This window comes from Phocoena phocoena, chromosome 10, assembly GCF_963924675.1.
Source record: "Phocoena phocoena chromosome 10, mPhoPho1.1, whole genome shotgun sequence".
Classification (NCBI taxonomy): Eukaryota; Metazoa; Chordata; class Mammalia; order Artiodactyla; family Phocoenidae; genus Phocoena; species Phocoena phocoena.
The window spans coordinates 1,510,501-1,530,157 of record NC_089228.1 but is presented as its reverse complement, the minus strand read 5'-3'; the positions used below and the strand labels follow the sequence as shown (position 1 = coordinate 1,530,157).

The following is a 19,657-nucleotide window of genomic DNA, read 5'->3' as shown; positions in this document are numbered from 1 at the left end:
GTTAAACTCAAATTCTGTACTAGACGCCACTGTTCAATTAATGACGGCGAGGGTGTCACACGTGCTAACATACCCACCGCGCACGCGGCGTCTATCTTGTAGATGCACTAACCTTGGAAGATTTGCGTTGCGACTAGGAAAGGTTAGAAGACGTGTGGTCTCACACAGGCTGAGTCTGGGATCCCAGCTTTCCCCCTGGACGGCCGTCGGCCGCCGTCGTCAGAGGGCAGAGGACCGGGCGGCAGCGTGGCGTCCCCGCCCAGACCCCACCCCCGCCGCACGTGCTCAGAGGGGCCGAGCGGCACATCACCGAACAGCCGTCCGCATCCGCGCCTCTGGCCTCACGTCAACAACCTGCACCCCGTATGCTTCTCACTGTCGGGGCACAGGGGTCAACGTCATCACAACCATCCCAACCGTGTGCCGGAAGCTCTGCAGACAGCTCCTCTGATACAGCCACCTGAGTGAGGTAATCACCTGCGGTTCAGGTGTAACAGGCTCAGTTAGAAAAGTGGCCTTGCGCTGGGCTGCCCAGAGCCAGGTTGGGCCACGCCTGAGCTCCACCTCCGCCTGCTGCCTTGGGGTGCTGGGCCTTGCTTGGGGTGTTCACATCCTGGAGGCACCCAAAACCAGTGCTTCCAGGTCGGGCGGGAACAAAGAGGGTTTGAGATCCCGAGTCTGGGGTGGGGGATATGGTGGGGGGAAGGGGCCGTGCACCAATACGTGACTTTCAGCCTTTGAAAGCTGCTCCCGGAAAACACCACCTAAGGCGAGTCCTCATACAAGCGCAGGAACGGTTCCGCTCGGTGGGACCCTGTCCCTCTGGGAGGCGGGGGGCCACCTTCTTCTCCTGGAGACCCCCTGCTTTGGTTAGCACCACGGGCTCACAAAGCGAGAGCAAACTGAGTGGAGAGGGCCGACAGCCGGGCCCACATCTTCAGACGCTTTCAAAGTTAAGTCACATAATCTGATGATGTGAAAAGGGGAGAATACACATTTGACCCCTTGCTTCAGACAGAAATCTTCCCGTATGGTTTTTAATTGGAAGGCATTTGTTTTGCTTTCGCAACACTCTTTAACCTCTGCCACTGTAGGTACACGGCTGCAAACGATACTTCCATTGATTAAAAAAATAAAAAACAAACACTGAAAGAAACAATATTTTTCTTTTTAAGGAAAAAAAAAGATAGCGAGCAGCTATTTTCTGGAGGGGTCACCACTTAAAGGCGTATATGGGACGCCACCCTGGCTGCAGCTTATGGTTTATTTTGTCTTGGAAAAGCCCGAGGTCATTCTAACTCTGTTGACCTGTTACCCTCCACAGTGATCATCTCCATCCAGGACCGCAAGCAAACACTGCCCTCTTGTGCACTGAACGGTGCCGAGTCGGCGCGGAGACGATTCCACCCAGCACCCGTGGACGGCTCGCAGGCAGGCGTACAGCTGCCTCTCCGCGGCCCGGAGGGGTGTTGGGAAAGGATGACACACATCTGTGTCCAGGGTGCTTGCCACAGTGTCCCCAGACTGCCTTCCGGGACAGACCGTGAGGTAAGAGGAAGAGGGAAAGATTCAGCTGAAGAAATCAGACCCAAAGTAACTGACTCTTATCTTTCCTAGAAAAGATTCATTCCTCAGGACTTCCCTGGCAGTCCAGCGGGTAAGACTCCGCCCTCCCAATGCAGGGGGCCCAGGTTCGATCCCCAGTCGGGGAACTAGATCCCGCATGCATGCCGCAACTAAGAATCCACATGCTGCACCTAAGAAGTCCACATGCCACAACTAAGACCTGGTGCAGCCAAAATAAAAATAAATAATTAATCTAAAAAAACTTTATTGGTTACCATGGCAAGCTTTCTTTTCGCCTACTTGAAAAAACTTTTAGAAATGACTAATAAATCTACAATAACAGTACACAGTACTTTTTTTTATCTAGGAAATATTGGCCAGGAGAAGATTCCATTTGATTTCAGAAGGAGAAAAAAAAAAAGGCAGTGGGAACCCACGTTGCTGTTTCTCAGAGGAACACCGAAAGATCAGTCGTGGTTCCTCTTCTTTCTGAGGAGCCCTGACCTGCAGGGTTACCTGCAACCCGGGGACAGGGCTCCATGCCCAGAAGACCAACCTGGCATCGCAAGAGAGCCTCAAAGGATGTAAAATGACAAGAGCAAAGGCAAAGATCCAGTCCAGTCTGAGGCCAGGCCTACTTGGCAGGAACCTCCAGGGGAAGCCCTGGTCTTCTCTGAGTGAGTCTTCCAGTTCTGTTCCGAACTATGAGCCACCCAGATGCTGCACCCACTCCTCCACCCTTCCGGGCACAAGCCAGGATGGGCCAAATCTCACGCCAAACTCATTTCTGGGCAAGAAAAGGCAAAATCTGCCCCCAGTGCATTACCTTCAACCCAGTGGGCACCCCGGAAGGAAAGGGGACGAGAGAATGTTTCGGGGAGTGTCTGCATGCCTGCGGCCAGGAGTCAGGAGGTGGACTGGGTGCCAGCGACTTCAGCTCCTTTACATACCAGCTGTGATGCCCAGAGCTTGGCTCAGTGGTTCGGGAATGTGTGAACCACAGGTGGTCAAAGGGCCAGTGTTAAACGGCCAGCCACAGCCCCAGAGTCGTGACAGCTGTCCGGCTCACGTTATGCCAGGGCTACCTGCCGCCTCCTGTTTCCACGTCAGCCCCTTCCTCTAGCACGGGAAGAAAACGGGGGTCCAAGACCAGAAACAGGGCTCAGGTGCGTGAAGCCGACAGGACGGCCTTGCGGAGGCCAGACAGGAGGCTGGCTGCGGCCCTCCCTCCCGTTCTCTCTCTCCCTATCGGAACCACAGGGCACGCGGCTGCTTTAACCTCCAGCAAAGCCAAGATTGACAGACTCCACATATGTATACCCGTCCAGACGCGCCAGCCCCACAGCAGATTCCTTCTGTGGACCCTGGCTCTGACACGGTCAGCCAGACTGAGCCTCCCGTGTGTGGAGCAGCCTGGCCATCTCCTGCCTCAAACCCCTGCCACGTGCTACTCCCTCTGCGGGCGTCCCAACTCGTCCTTCCCAGCACGCTCACAAGGGCGTGCTGCGTGCCGCTGCTCACCTCTGTAACACCCGCCTCCTCCACGATGCACACCGCGCTCCACTTCTGCCCGGCTCCCCACGTAAACCCCGCTCCCAGCGTGCAGCGGGTGGGTCAGGGTTTGCAGAATGAATGAATGAATGAATGAATGCATCGACATGCCTTTCCTTCTGCAACGTCTGATCTTACAGAATTAGGTCACCTAGCCAGATTTCAGGACACTAAGAATCCTGGGAAGAGAAGGGAAAGACAGCCAAGGAACCAGGCTAACCTACGCAAACAGCGCCCAACCCTACTGCAAAGAGCAGGTGGCAGAACGAGCCAGGAGCCACCAGGAGACAGGTGTCAGGAGAGGGGTGGGCAGAGTCCATCTCAGACGCTACAGCACCCCTGATGCCAGGACCGTGGCATCACACACTTCCGGGGACTCTGAGCTTTCCTTCGGGGAAACGCATGGAGAACTCGATGGAGAAACTGGCAGGCCCAGCGTCCAGCCTGTGCCCTCTGGCCTGGGGAGCCTGTTCTCTTTCCCCAGGAGCATCTCATCACACGAGGGCTCTGTAAGGGTGTGTGGACCCCGAGTTCATGTCCAGCCTCCCGGGTTCCGAAGAACCTGGTGCTCCAGGAAGTCTACGTTCAGGAGGGACTCGGGCCCCAGGCTTGGCCACCAGGGACAGCAGCCACTTCTGGTCATGCTGTCCGACAAGACCTGGCTGAGCTGGGTCACCTGCTGGAAGCTACCACGGCAGCCCGCCTCTGGAGGGCCTCCTCCCCTCAGCTTCACAGGCTACTTGCAGGACACCGTGCTGGGCCACAGGCTCACATTATGCTCATTTCCCAGTCCCCAAGCTCCGGGGCAAGTTTAGAAGTCCTCGTCCTGTCTCAGATCAGGTCTGAATTAATACCCTTCCTCCAGAGAACTCCAGTAGCAAAGTGAAAACAGACGTGCTAAACAATGGCCTTTGAGAGCCCCAGCAGGGACGGCTGGTGACAATGCAGCCCCAGGCTCTGAAAGAAACCTTAAGGTTAAAGGTTCACAGAGGCAGAAGAATTACCAAAGTACAAGTTTGTTCAAATTTCCTCCGGCAGATTTAAACAACCAGGGTCAAGCTGAAGATTGCCTGCAAAAACCTATGAGACAACTCAGCCCCTTTGAACTGCGTGGAGAAAGGAAAATATACGGTCTGGGAGGGATCTATGTTATAGCTTTAAAAAATGTTCTTGAAAAGGTCACCCCTGTTAACTCAAAATCAGCCCACTGAAGGATGTTTGAAAACTGCTTCTCTACAACAACAGGGCTGCGGGCCCTCGCCGTGTGCGGTGAGCTACACGGGGTCGCCGTGTCCCCAGCACCAGTGTGCTGACCCTCTGTGGGCCATGAAATTAACCATCAGCACAGCAGAAATCTGCTCCGAGTTAAACTACTTTGCTACGCAAAGTGGCCTGAAAATGAAATATGAGGATTGAATTTCCACTGAAAGATTAACTTGTCTAACCTCCAGGCAGGCTTGCTCGGCTGTGAACCCTGTGTGGCCGGCCGGTGGCTTGAAGCCCCACAGGAGGCTGGATGCTGGCCGTGGGCAGAGGGAAACGACCTGTCACCCACTCATTCATTCATTCACTCACTCGTCCATGCTGCGTGCCCGCACCGAGGCCCTGCCCTTGGTCCTGGAGTCGGATGACAGCAGGACCCCATCCTCAAAGGGATCAGGTCGAGTAAATGCAATGACAGCAGATGGGAGGACAAGGGGTCCGGGCGCCCCGCGGGATGGTACAGACCCTCACCTGGTCGAGGCTGGGGAGGGCCAACGGTGAGGCTTCCCAGAGACGTGGTGTAGCCAGAAGACACCATGAGAGGCCCCGGTCTGTCTGTCCAGAGACCTGCAGGCAGCTCGTTAAGCCTGGAGTCCTGAGCAACACAGAGACACTGACCCATCAGGAAGTGCCCTGTCAGCCTATGCGGAGTTTAGCCTTTATGCCAACAGAGAGCAAAGGAAGACTTTTAGACAGGGGAGTCAAATAATCACATTAGCCGTTTAGAAAGAGTTCTGGGCCACAGAGGGGAGGGCAGTTTCAAGAGGGGGCTGGAATCGAGACACTGCAGGCAGGTCGTGCTCGCCCAGTGCAGAGTGGACAGAGGCCTGTCCAAGGAGCAGCTGTGGTGATGGGCAGAGGAGGCGAAGGACAGGCAAGAGTCTGTAAGGAGTCCGTGAAGGCGAAGGAGGACACGCTGGGGACCGCGTGGCTGGCCTGCCCCACTGTGGGCACTTACTGCCAAGCGTGGGTGGGGATGGGGTCTTGCAGCGCGGAGTCTGGGGGCCTGTGGGGCTCACTGATGAAGAAGCCAGCCCAGCAGGCACTTGGATAGCAGGTCGAGAGCTGCCTACTGAAATGTGACTTAACTAAAATCAAATTACAGTTTCATTCCTCGGTTATGTGGCTGCCACCCTGGGCTGCGCTGCTGGAAGACACTCCCACCAGCACAGAGGATCCTTCTGCGTGGTGCTGGGAAAGCTCTGCACAGACTTTTCAAACACTGTCGCTCGCAGCCAGCGTGTGCCAGCCCTCCCCAGCCAGGCCGACGCCAGCGGTGACCCGCAGCTTTCTCCCAGCCTCCCGTGCTCTGCCCATCCGCGGACTCCAAACAGCAAGTGCTCAGGAAATGGAGCCCGGCTTACAGAAAGTCTTTTTTCTCTAGAGCAGATGCTCTGAGGAACGTCTCTGAACAGATCATCATTTTAGAGAGCAGGGAACACTGGGGACGGGGACACACACACACACACACACACCCATACACACACACACACACACACACACACACACACACACCCACACACACACAGAGGGTCTTGGGTGCCTAGGGCATGAGGTCCTGAAATTCACCTGGAAATGACCCCGAGCAGAGTAAGTGCCACCCCGCAGTACAACCGGAAGGCAGAGCCCTCGTCCCAGCATCAGGTGACCAAGGCCGAGCCACCCACTCCTGGAGCTTTAAGCCACCTGCGTAACCCCACAGCAAAGTGTGGAGCCCCGTGGCCAAGCAAGGCCGGCTCCAGAGGCCAAGCAGGTCAATGCTGGCAATTCCAAGCACTAATTTTAAAAGGAAAAAGTCAGGTTTATCTTTAGGTAGCACCTGTGCATGCCACCAAATAAATATCCTCGGGAAGTAGGTTAGAGACAAAGGAAATTATTCTAGTCTTCTTGCAGGCCCCAAGACAAGAGAGGCATCATCGTAACACGAGAGATACGGCAAGAGGGAAAGGCAACTTCTCTCTCAACAGCAAGACTTGTTTCTTCTCCTGCCAAGAGGGGATCACCCACGTTAACTAAGTCCCCTTCCCCGTGCAGCCACAGCCACTTCAAAGCAGCAGAAGCCTAATCACAAAGCATAAGGAAATAAAAGACCCAATTAACAAAACACAGACCTCCAATAATCCAGGGGAGAATGGAGGCGGAAGTCTCTGTTTCTGACAAACTGACTTACACAGAAAGTGCCGCCCAGGAGCTGGGCTCCCACCAAAGCAGGTGCAGGCTGATGTGCGACGGCAGCTTGGGCAGCCAGGCCGCCGACACGTGACCTGCAGCCGGCTCCTGACCTCTGCAGCCTGCTTTCTGTGGGCGGCACCCTGACTGTAGAGGGAAACACCCCCTCGGGGTCTGGCTGGCAGGATGCCGGACGGACGGGAGATGCTCCCCAGGCACCACGCCCCTCCTCCGGCCCTCCACAGGGCATTCCTGCATCGGTGCCCCCAGAGCCACACTCTCCCTCCCGGCGGTGTCCCCCTTCTGCCTCCAGTGGCCTCTGTCCCAGGTCCTCTCCTCAGACTCCTTAAAAGCACCGAAGGATGTCCCAGCTGAAAACGCACCCGCCCTCCCCTGACAGGAGGCTCCCCGAGCTCCCGAGCCCCGGCCCCGCGAAGCACTGAACTTCTGGGTTGTTTTATGAAAGCTGCCAGTTTTTAAACACTGGCAATGAATTTTTAAAAAGAAGACTTTTGGGCTTCCCTGGTGGCACAGTGGTTGAGAGTCCGCCTGCCGATGCAGGGGACACGGGTTCGAGCCCTTGTCCGGGAAGATCCCACATGCCGCGCTGCAACTAAGCCTGTGCGCCACAACTACTGAGCCTGCGCTCTGGAGCCCGTGAGCCACAACTACTGAGCCCGTGTGCTGCAGCTACTGAAGCCCGCACACCTAGAGCCCGTGCTCCGCAACAAGAGAAGCCACTGCAGTGAGAAGCCCGTGCACCGCAACAAAGGGTAGCCCTCGCTCGCCGCAACTAGAGAAAGCCCGTGCGCAGCAACGAAGACCCAATGCAGCCAAAATTAATTAATTAAATCAATTTAAAAAATAAAATAAAATAAAAAAAGACTTTAGCCTATGGGCCATCAAAGCATATCTGCACAAGACCCTAGTGTGGGACGAGACCCTCCCAGGGGTGGACAGACAGGATGAGCCGCCTCCTGTCAGCACTAAGGACAGGAGTGGGCAGGTCTAGGAAAAGGGCAGGAGGTGCCCTGAAGGCCTTCCAGAAACAAGCAAATGGCACTTCCTACACACCCACCACAGCCTAAATAATGTGTCGGGCACATTTAATCCTCTCAAAATATGTTCATTTATTTAATTCAACTCAATTATTTGTTTAATTCAAATATTACTGAGCAAAGATAATCCACAGAATGGGAGAAAATATTTGCAAATCATATACCTAATAAAGGACTGGTATTCAGAATATATAACGAACCCTTACAACTCAATAATAAAAGCCAAATAACCCAACTAAAAAAAAAGGGCATAGGATCTGAATACACAGTTCTCCAAAGAAGATATACAAATGGCACAAGAAAATATCAAGGAAATGAAAGTTACAGCGACAATGAGATATCACATCACACGCACTAGAACAGGTACAAGCAAAAAGACAGCAACAAGTGCTGGCAAGGCAGTGAAGACATCAGACCCTCCTACACCGCTGGTGGGAAGCAAAGCAGTGCAGCTGCTGTGGAAAACAGTCTGGCAGTTCCTCGAAAAGCAGACACAGAGTTACCCTCTGACCCACCAATTCCACTCCTACGGATAAACCCAAGAGAATGGAAACCTGCATCCACACAGAGACTTGAACACAGACGTCCACGGCAGGATTATTCATAAGAGTCAAAAAGTGAAAACAACCCAAATGTCCTGCAACTGATAACGGATTTTAAAAAAGTGATCCATCCATATAATGGATACCCTTTGGCCATAAAAAAGGAATGATGGGGGAAGGGAAAGGGGAGTTTAATGGGCACAGAGTTTAGCTTTTGTAAGATAAAAAGAGTTCTAGAGATGGAGGCCACTGAACTATAAACTTAAAAATGGTTAAGATGGTACATTTTATGAAATATGTACTTTACCACAATTAAAAATAATAGATTTTTTTAAAAGGAATGAAGTATAGGTCACGCTATAACATGGATGAACCTTGGAAGCCAGACACAGAAGGCCACATATTGTATGATTCCATTTATACGAAATGTCCAGAATGGGCACATGGGCAGAGACACTGAGTAGATTAGAGGTTGCCAGGCCTGGGGTCAGGGAGAAGGTGCAGGACTGCTAATGGCTGTGGGGTTTCTTTTCGCAGTGATGGAGCTTAGACTGTGGCGCTGGCTACACAACTCTGTGAAGAGGATGAAAACACTTAAGCGTGCACTTGAAATGGGCAAATTTTATGGAATGTGAATTATATCTCAATACAAATGTTTAAAAACAGCCTTGACTGTCCACTCTGTGCCTGACCCTGGCCTGGCCCTAGAGCCACACAGAGGCCTCCAGGCTAACAGGAACAACAGGTAGAACGCCTCCTGGTCACCTCAGGTGACCCAGAGCTCCAGAGACCGTCACCTCTGTCACCCCGCGCAGCACGGCCTCGAAGGCCTGCTGGTCAGACGGAGACTCGGGCCCAGCCAGGCCCTGGCCAATGCAAGGATGAGAGAGCGGGAAATAGGTCTCAGGGCTTAATTTACTGGTTGGTTCCTGGGGCGCCTGCCCAAATCTTATTCCAACCTGGATGGAGTGATTCTGAAGAAAAACCCAAGAGCCACAAAGGCGAGGCTAAGTGAAAAGTTTAAAAGCAATTAATTTTAAATGATTACAGCTTTACCGAAAGCTGTGGCTATGATTTCCTTCTGACTTTGATTATAACCTTCCAGCAAAATATTCGTCTCATCAAGGCAAGTCTGCATTATTTTCTATTCTTAGCATGACTGCAAAATATTCTTTGATTTAACATTTGATATGTTTTGTTCTCAAGGGCAAGCCCCACGAGAAGAAGAATGTACCCCAACAGAATGAAATATGACTACCTGCTTCCACTGTTCTTTCTTGTTGGTTCCTACTCAAATATTCTGCATTCATTTAAACTCAAGGCCGCATCTCTGATGTTATGCTCCTCCCACACTGTCACCCAAACCCAAGCAGTCACCCACTATCCAGGGGCAGAGAAATTGCCGCAGACGGAGCTAGACTTGCATTTCCTGGAGACGCTGAGGGTGCTGAGCTTGGAAGGAGAGGGGGTCGTGGCCAGGTGCGCACTGAGGAAAAGGAAATGAAGACCCAACAGATTCTAGGAGCTAAAGAAGCTAGGGCTAAAGAAGCATTTCCACTTACATCAACGCCTTTAAATATGCCTCAATATTTTAGGACAAACGTACGATACCATAACATAACACAATGCATTTCTGTTTTTGTTTTTGTTTTTGCGGTACGCGGGCCTCTCACTGTTGTGGCCTCTCCCGTTGCAGAGCACAGGCTCCATACGCGCAGGCTCAGCGGCCATGGCTCCCGGGCCCAGCCGCTCCGCGGCATGTGGGATCTTCCAGGACCGGGGCACGAACCCGTGTCTTCTGCATCGGCAGGTGGACTCTCAACCACTGCGCCACCAGGGAAACCCCACACAATGCATTTCTGGACAGATTCATTAAAAGACTAGGGGCTAAGAAAACCAGAGTGTCTTTTTTGTTTGGTTGGCTGGTTTTGCATCAGAAAAACACCCATATTCCTGGGGTGGCCAGGCCTCCGGTTTGTCGTCTCTGCTTGGGCCACACCGCCTGCTGGGGACTACGCACAGACGCCCAAAGAGCAGTGTAAAAGCCTGGTGGAAAACACAACGGTCGTTCGCACATGAACCTGTCTCATGGGCCCAAAGAGAGCATCTCAGACAGACTGCAGGTGCACGCTTGGATAAAACGGCCAAAGGGACCATGCTTCTCCATGTTGTCACACGAGCACAGAGAGTTGGAAAAACAGAGAAGGGGAAGTAGCTTAAGTGTCATAAAGAATGCTCCCTCCCAGGCCACAGAGACAGGCACCCCCAGGGCTGCTGACTGACCTCCAAAGCTAGGAGCCCTGAGTCACACTTGCGAGGCTGTGGTAGATCAGCAGCTGCAGTTCCAGAGAGGGTTCAAACCCGGCAGGAAGCACCGCTTAAACGGAGGGGCGTGGGGGGGCGCGCAGGAGGCTAGCGATCAGGGTGACAGTCGTGGCAAAAGAGCTGCTGTTCATTAACCACAGGAACAAAAGACTGGGAGACAATGCACTGTTAATCGTGGCAGCCACCAGAGGACTATAAATTGCCAAGCCAAGATACCAGCATTTTTCAGACCTCGTCCTTCCTGCCAGAGTGAGATTGAGGATGGGTCCAAGTCCCTCACCCCCACCCAAGCCTTTAAAACATACATTACTGAATCTTTTTGAAGTTCTAACCCTGAAAGATTTATACTCTAAAACACATCAGAGAAAAATACTGCCCAGAAACACTCCCAGGGGGCCTGGAGCGGACGGGCACCCTTGTCCACTCACACTGAGAATGCCAGCGTTCCAAGGGCAGATCAGCGTGGGTTCAAACTAGCTCTGACCCTTCTGATCTGTGTTCCCTAACCTCGCTGAGCCTCTGCCTCTTCATCTGTCCCATGGGAGTACCACCTCTTACCTCCCAGGATTGCTATGAGGGCTAAACAAACAAAAAAAAGTCACAATGCTGGCACTAAATACATGCGAAGTACTGTTGTCACTATTAACCCCCAGCACCACTTAGGAGTTTTACCTATGGTCACAGGGATCAAGGAGATAAAACCCAATTTTCTCTAAGTTAAAAAATGATCTTTTTGTACATGAAAGTATTTTGGGGGAGCGATGGAATTAAAGCGAGCTGGCTTTAAGATACACTAAACTTTAGAGCTATCATTATGGAACTCAGACAGTCACTCTAATTTCCTTCTGCTTCGGACAGGGCATTTAGCAAGGGGTCTGAATCACTCCCAGTGAGCTGGGAACTGCAGCGGCAGCCCCGCCTCCCAGCAATCCGGGCACAGGTGCGCTGCCAGCTGGAGTCCCTGCTCAGCCACCTTGCCTCTTTCTAAAGCACCAGCCTCATCACATCACAAACCTACTTTAAAAGCATCCCAAGGCCCTTAGAAGAAATCTGCACCGAGGGCCCGACCTAAGCCCCACTCACCTCTCTACACGATCCCGCCTTCACCTTCCACACCTCTCCCCACTCACCAGGCCCATTTCCAGCTGCTAAATGCTGGCAGCTACCCCTGGCTCTGAACGGACAAGACAGCAGGCTCACGCCTCAGAGCCCCACCCAGGCTGTGCCTCCACCGGGCAAGCTTTTCTTTCTCCACCATGCCCTGCAAAGCAAGTCACCGCTGTGCAAAGAGCCCTAATGACTCACTGCACACGGCACAGCACTCTCCCCCTGGCTCTGCTGTCAGCCCCCAGAGGGGCCCTGCTGGTGACTTTCGATCCACCCCCCCCAACCCAGCTTCATTCATTTGGGACTTCCGAGTGCCTCCTACATGCCAGGCTCTGGCCCAATTCCTGCTGTGCTCTCGTGGAGGACAGAGGCCATCAACAAGCACATCACGCGTATCAGACAGCACCAAGGGCTAGCAGGAAACAAAACACGGACATGAGGAAGTATGACGGTAGAGAACTGGGGACACTTTAGGCCAGTAGGTCAGAGGAGGCCTCTCCGAGGAGGTGACACTCGAGCTGAGACTTAAATGAGGAGGGCAGGTGCAACACTGGCCCATCCAGTAAGTAGGAGGAGGCCAGTGTGACTGGAAGTCAGGAGCCATGGATGAGGCTCAGGAGAGGGCAGAGGCCAGATCGTGGGTCACTGGGGGGGCAATGAGCTGACGGCTGACCTGATCTGAAGACATCCATAAAAGGAGCAGACTGTCCACCGTATGGGGGGTCAGCAGAGGGAGGAGGGGAGGGCCCATAGTCTGGAGAGGAAGGACAAGTAAAGACACACGTGGCCTCTGCAACATGAGGATAACGAAGGGGATTCACCAGACCTGGGTCAGGGGCGGCAGAGCAGGTCCCAACGCCTGCCCAGGGAACTTGACTTTCCAAGCTTCAGTTTTCTCATCAGAAGAGTGGGGCCCATGCCCCCCTACATCCCCATCACTCAGCGTTATCGCACAGACGCAAGTTTGTAGCCACAGGCGTGGACCCTGGCAGGCACTCAGATGCAGCTCCTTTCCCCCAAAAAGAAAAAAGCCACTTTTTCTTCTCACTTCCCTGAGTGGAGGGTGGGAATCTCATCTATTGAAGGAAGAAGAGTAGCAGCCCTGGTCCCACCACCGCAATGTGCTCAGGTCACATGTTAACACCTGTAAGAAGACAAGGAGAGTCTCCCCTCTCAGGGGCGAGAGAAACGTAAGAGCCGCAATGTTCGTACCACAGGAGAGAAATCCCTCTTCATTTCTTCAACAATTTACAGTCTAAACCAAGGACTTGTCAAATGCTTGGAGGCGTTATAATTTGGTGCCTGAAACCTTCTGTCCTATGAAGAAACACCACGAACGTACACGTGGAAGGGGAGGACAGAGTACAGTGACCCGGGAAGTGGCAGCTTTGGAGTCAAGTAGAGCCCTGGGTCGGCCACTTCCTAGCAGCCTCCCCGAGTCCCAAGCCCCTCGATGGCTGAACAGTACCACCACACTCCCTGCAGCGTTTGCCCGGGAAGTGGCAAACGTGCAAGCAAAGCAAAGCCAGTTGAGACCTGCCAGAGTGTGGACAGTCCAGAATCACATCCGAGGTCACAAGGTCAGTGAGGGAGAAAGCCAGGCCTCACCACAGACTCCAGAAGCATGTCCTTCACTCCCTACACCTGTCACAAGAAAAGACCAACTATCTGCCTTCCAACCTACACTGGCTCAGAGAACGTGTCCTAAAATGTACCTGGACGTGACCAAACAGAAATCAGTGACAAGGGGAGGGGAGAGCAGAGAGGATCGCGTGCCCCTTCACGTGCATCTGTGGCTAGAGCACGGCCGGGGTAGAAGATGTGAGGCAGGGGACCGGAGCAGGTTCCTGCTCCTCTATGAGCCTCCGGTTCCTCTCCTGAAAACAGGGAAATGACCTCAGACTGCCTGCACCATTGACCAGACGGGAGGTGACAAGGTGAAAGTGCTCAACACTCATCATACAGCAGGGCCCGCTATGCCCAGCGAGCAACCGGTGCAGCTGCCCACCAGCAGGCCAATAAAACCATCTGACCAAGAAGTGTTCCTATACATACTCGTGGGTGCAGAGAATGCCACCGGAAGGGTCTGGAGGAAGTGGAAAGCAGGGAGGTACCAGGTCCCTGGGTCAGCAGTGAGGAGTCTCTGAACTATATATACACCCTTTGTGCCACGTGCTACCATTTTTCTATATAAACAAAACACCTGTCCATGGAGTCAAGTATACTGAAATGGGTGTGGAAAAGTAAACCACAGAGGTGTACTAGTGGCTTCCTCTGGCGAAATGGGAGGAGTAATTAGGGGCCTTCTGCCTGGTTTGTAACGTTCTATTTCTTCAGAAGTAGAATGTATTCGTGTACACTTGTATAATTAAAATTCATTAAACGGTACATCTCAGGAAGGCTTTTGGGCAGTACCCACCACGACTCTCTGCCCCAGCATCTCACTTCTAGGGTCTTTCCTTACAGACACACTAGCACACCCACCAAAGACGTCTGTTCTATAAAACTCACTGAAGCATCGTTAGCAAAAATGAGTAACGACATAAATGTCCATCATTAAGACATTCAGAAAACGGTGGTGCAAGTGTACAACGGAACTTCATGTGACCTTTAAAAAGAATGATGTTGCTTTATATGTACGAATGGGCAGGCCCGAGTATTGAATGAAGTCCTCAATCGAGTGGTGTTACCATTTTGTGAGAAAAAAAAAAGAACGAGAAAAGGAGGGGTGGACATATACACAGGAACGCTGCCTGCACACGGAGTTCCTCCGAAATGCCACAGGACGGGACAGCGGCTGACTCCGGAGATGGGCAGCAGGAGACCAAAAGACAGCGAGTGGACGCCTTCTGGGCACTTTCAGGGTCTCTGAGTTTCCCTAACCTGTTTGTGTATTACGAAAGCATGTGGTAAAAAAACACTTTCGCTGTTTTCGGGGCGGCGCGAGAGACTTCCCGGCGGGCGCCCCCGCCCCGGCGCGTCCGAGCCCCGCACCCCCCGCCCGCCCGCGCTCACCGCCGATGATGGTCCGGATGAGGGAGGCGTGCCCGGGGCAGTCGACCAGCGTGACCTGCAGCCGCGGCTCGGCCCCGGGCTCGGGCTCGAGCTCGGCCCCCAGCGGCGCCGGCCGCAGGCGCGCGGGCAGCGGCACCGAGAAGCACGAGAAGCCCAGGTCGAGCGTGATGCCGCGCTCACGGCTCTGCGGCTGCTTGTCGAAGGCGGCGGTGGAGGCTGTGGTGCTGAGCGCGCGCGCCAGCGCCGTCTTGCCGCTGTCGATGTGGCCCAGGACGCCCACGTTCACGTTCACCCGCCGGCCCGCCATGCCGCCGCTGCGGTCCGCCCGCTAAGCCGGCCCCCGCCGCCCGCGCCCCGCTCGCGCGTTCCGGCGCCGAAGCTTCCGGCCGCGCGGCCAGTCCGCCGAGCCGGGGAGCCAGGCGCCGGGGCCGACCTCCGTCCGTCCTCGCGTGCGTTCGTTCGTTCGTTTCCACGGGCTCTAGCTGAGCGCCCTCTGGGCACCCGGCGCCTTCTGTCCACCGCGCGGGGACAGGTCGCTCTCTCCGCAGGACATGGGGGACCCGGAGGTGGGGGGGGCTAACAATAACCGGGAGTAAAGACGGAACCAGACCACTACGGACCAGGAGAAGCCCTGGGGAAATACAGCAGCGGTGGAAAGACCAGGCCCGGGGTAGGGAGGACGGGCCGCGAAGCTCAGCCCGTCCTGCCTAAGAGCCAGCGCGGGAAACCTGGGAAGGCTGCTCGGAGAATCTCGGACCCGGGCAGTCAGCCTGGCCTCAGGGGGCCGCCAGACTGTACGCAGAAGGTCGTGTGAGTGCGCGCGTTCCGGGGAGGGCCCGCAACGCTCATTCTCTTGAAATGTTACCCACAGAAAAGGTGTCGCCCACGGGCAACAACACGGATCACAAATTTAAAGGTCTGCCCTGGCTAGGCAGGTGACTCGCCAGAGAGTAATCAGCAGGGTTTAAGGTGCCCGGGGTGGTGGAGACTGCGGAGGTGGAGAGCACATGTCCTGTGGCCACAGATGGGGAGCCACGGCTCAGCTTTGGCCAAGTGACACCAGGCGGGAATGCTAGCCCAACATTGCCCCATCTTCCCGCTTTTCAAGAGACGAGAGTGTTTCTATGTGAAATCTGAGAGACATTTTGCCTGGTGAGGCCGCCGAGACTTGGGGCTGCGGGCTGTAGCTGTTACCCGGCCCGACTTACACCTAAACGCTCACCAGCGGCAGGGCTGGGGCTTTAAGCCAGGTCTTACCGTCTCCAGCTCCCACCACAGCTGGCTCCAAGACAGGTGCTGCCCCAGCAGTAGCCTGGAGTCTAGCCCTGTCTCCGCAAGTGCCAAGGAGACGGCAGCTCTGAGTTGTCTCAAAAGTCAGCCAGATTCAGACTGTATCCTGGGGTCAGCTGTGACCCTGCACCAAGCAGAGAAATACAGACCTCTGCCTAGGCAGGTGTGAGTCATAAGCTCACTCCAAGAGCCAGGGAGAGTGTGAGGGACACCCTGTAGGAACTGGAGCCCTGTTGCCAGCAAAATGTAGGTCACATCACGCCCCCTCCTTTGTCCCTATCCTGGCTTCTACCCCAGTGAGGCGAGTTTGCTTTAGACCAGGCTGGTGCCCTGGTGCTCTCCCCTGTCCCAGCAGGCTGAGGACCGCTTACACATCTTTGCTTCCTCTCGGCCTGGCACATCAAAGGCTCCATAACTGTTTCTTGAGTGGACCCACCTCCAAACCTCCAGCCCACAAAGACACCGTCCTCTGCAGCAGACTCCTGGGTCCCAGCCTGGGTTCCAAGGCCGGGCCTGGTCCCTGGGAAATGACTGACAGGGAACGGCCTGCAGAACTGCGATTATTTGGGATTTGTTCTTCATGTTAATGCAATGCTGGTTCCTTTCTGTTTCTTTAATGCCATTTCGTACGAAGGTAGTTCAAAGTTCTTTACGAACAGCTAGTAATTAATTCAACTTCATTAAGGCCAATTAATCCAGGATTAATTATAAATTTGCTCAGAGGAAGTTATTATACTTTGCTCTTTGATTTGAGTTTGGCTTTAAAGATTCTTTTAGGAGTAAAATGGAAATTTCCTTTTTCTCTGAGGGTATCTACCTTGCCAGTGATTGTGTTAACCACATACCTTCCTCGACATGTCCCATACTAACCTCAGATGAGGTTGTCACCCAGGCCACCACTGTGCTCCATGGCGCTCCCAGTACTGAACAGATCTGCTAATGCCCCGTTAGCTGCAGGGTGGGAGCTGATGTCCTGGCAAGAACTGGCCCCACACAGGTTCAAATCACGGCCCTACCTCGTGCTGGCTGTGTGCCTGGGAGCACACCTTCCACCTGGGTATGGATATAAACTCTTTAAGGTCTACAGTGGTTGGCGTCCCCTCCCTCTTCTGTAAGACTCCTCAACTCTCCTTGGAGGTATCACACTCCTCTCCTCCAGGTCACGATGGGGGCTGACTGAACGCTAGCTCTAGGGGTGGGCCCGAGACTCAGGTCCATTCCAGTAGCCATGACCATTGGTTTGGCAGTGAGCGTGTGACCCAAGTTAGCACAATCGGAGAAAACCCTGGAATTTTTTCCAGGACAGGCAATAGAAAAGTGTACTCTCTGATACTGGACTAAAGCCTGGGGAAATCAGTCTGGGCCCTAATGGGACCCCTGGAGGGAAGCCTGGCCACAGCAGAACAGTGGCCTCCAAAGATGTCCGTGTCCTGGAACCTGTGATGGTGTTGCCCTCCATGGTAACGAGACTTGGCAGGTGTGATTCAGTTAAGGATCTTGCGATGGCGGGGATGGGGGAAGTGGGGAGCTCACCCTGGATTATCCTGCGAGCCTGATGTAGTCACCAGGGTCGTTACAGGAGGGAGGCGGGAGGATCAGAACCAGAGATGGCGTCATGAGAAGACGCTGCTGGCCGTTACTGTTTTCAAAGGCGGAAGCAGAACGTAAGTCCAGGAAGGTGGGCAGCTTGTAGCCTCTGACCCCATTGCCATGTGACGCCAGTGGGACGCCAGTGGGACGATGGTCCAGGTGGAGCCCTGGGGACCTGCAGGCTCCAGCTGCTTTCTCGGCATCTGCTGCCGGGTTTCCCCACCGCAGCGGGATGTGCCTGCTGAGACGGACGGAAACCGTTCCCCAGCAGAGGAGGTTGCAGTCGGAGGCACAGGCCTCACCCTGGCTAACCTGACCCCATCCCCAGCCCCACTTCCTGCCTCGGGCTCCAAAGCAATTCCGGTGAGTGCCCTCGGGTACTGTTTCCGTTTGAAAAGCATGACAAGATTACCACAAAGGGCAGGGCACACACACAGCAGGCAGATATCCAAGGGAGAAATATAGCCCATGTCTTTATGTTCCAAAGCTCTGATGCCATTTTCTGTGCCCCTCCCAGTGCTTGAGCCCATTGTAAAAGATCTCACTGAATTCTTTTAATAATCCCAGGAGGTGCTGTTATCACTACTTCACAGCAGAGGGAAGAGGGCCAGGAGAGGTGACCTGCTCAGGCCCTCTGTTCCCTGCCAGCTGATCCTTGTTTTATGTCAGGTTTTCTTCAACCTCAGTGATATGAACCATCTTCATAATTTGTGCAATATCCAGGTACCACCTACAACTTCATATTTTTCTTTAAGTTTGACTTAAATAAATAAAAGTACCTCCCTTACACAGAAAAACATTATCACTTGCCATAAATAGCTGGGAACCACAACAACCTCAGAATCAGGATCGTTAATAAAAAGAGAGATTAGAAAGGGGTTAAAGTCACACTCCACCCCCTAAGACTCACTGAATTAGAATTAAAAAGGCAATAATGTTCTCACTATGTGGATCGACTTTATTTAATTTTATGTCTTGTACCACCTCTAAGGTGTCCCTTCTGTCCCCAGAAATCAGCCTGGGGCTGAAATGACAAGCATGTCAATGAGGTTGGCAACGATCAGAAAGGGGGGTGAGAACGTGGGAATATGAGACCAGGGACTAAGCCCATTAGCTTAAACAGGGGACTCCTTCAACAGGGACTTTGATTTGACTCTGATTGGTTTGGATCTTGGGGATCATGGCTCTGAAGCGCACCCCAGACACTGGGAATTATCCTGCTCGCAATCATCGTAATAATCTTTGTCGTGCGTTGTATCCTCTCAAGAGCTTTAAAGGCATGTTTGCAGCCACTAAGCACCGAGCAAATGATCTCCCTACGACTGGAACGTCAGAAAAAGAACGAAAGAAAGACTGACAGAGAACGTGAACCCGACGTCATACCCTGTGAGCACCACACAGAGGGTCAGCAGAAGCTGCAAGGCCTCCAGAGTGGTAGCTGGGAATAGCGCTAATGCCTTCAATTCGTATTGGATCCCTCAGGCTGAGAGACTGGTCAAAAGGGGGAAATTGTTAAAAATAAGACAGTGGGCCCAACACGCAGTGGCTTATGCTAAGCCTCAAGTCACCAAATCAAGACTTAGTTACTGGACTTCCCCGGTGGTCCAGTGGTTAAGACTCCACGCTTCCACTGCAGGGGACGCAGGTTCGATCCCTGGCTGGGGAACTAAGATCCCACATGCCACGTGGCATGGCCAAAAAAAAGAATTAAGTTTCAGCTCTTGCCCCTTTGAATGGTCTTGCCACCCTTGCTGATATACTGAGGGTTTATTTCTGGGCTCTCTATTCTATTCCATTAGTCTATATGTCTGTCCTTGTGCCAGTGCCACGCTGGTTGATTACTGCAGACCATTATTCAATGTCCCATTAGTTAGGATACACTCTCAGCACTCAGCTGAGCCTGGAGACCATGACAACGTGTGGCTCCACGGGGACCCTGGGTCATTGCCCCCCTCCACATGCAGCAGCCTTCTCAAGATGTTGGAGAAGGCAGAGGCAGGCTTGACCTGGGCTTGTGGGCTCAAAGGTCAGGTGTGAAAGAAGTCAAAGCAAGGAGCAAGCAGAAGCACTGGGAACCAGTGGCTGAGATGCTCAAGCTTGGACTGGAGAAAAGAGGGGTCAAGGCACCGGAGGTGAAAGAGCAAGGCTCATGGGAGTGAGAGTGAGAGAGGAGGCAGGTCT

At 53.5% G+C, this 19,657-nt stretch overlaps 1 protein-coding gene across 1 annotated transcript in view; it reads right to left on the bottom strand.

The window, feature by feature from the left end:
• EEFSEC (eukaryotic elongation factor, selenocysteine-tRNA specific) overlaps nucleotides 1–14,931 on the bottom strand; it is a 148,897-nt gene extending 133,966 nt beyond the window's left edge. Inside the window, exon 1 of the mRNA XM_065885678.1 lies at nucleotides 14,597–14,931. Within this exon, the coding sequence (XP_065741750.1) occupies nucleotides 14,597–14,903 (307 nt within the window). The 5' untranslated portion in view covers nucleotides 14,904–14,931. The remainder of the gene's footprint in view (nucleotides 1–14,596) is intronic.
• Between the last annotated feature and the right edge of the window lie 4,726 nt (nucleotides 14,932–19,657).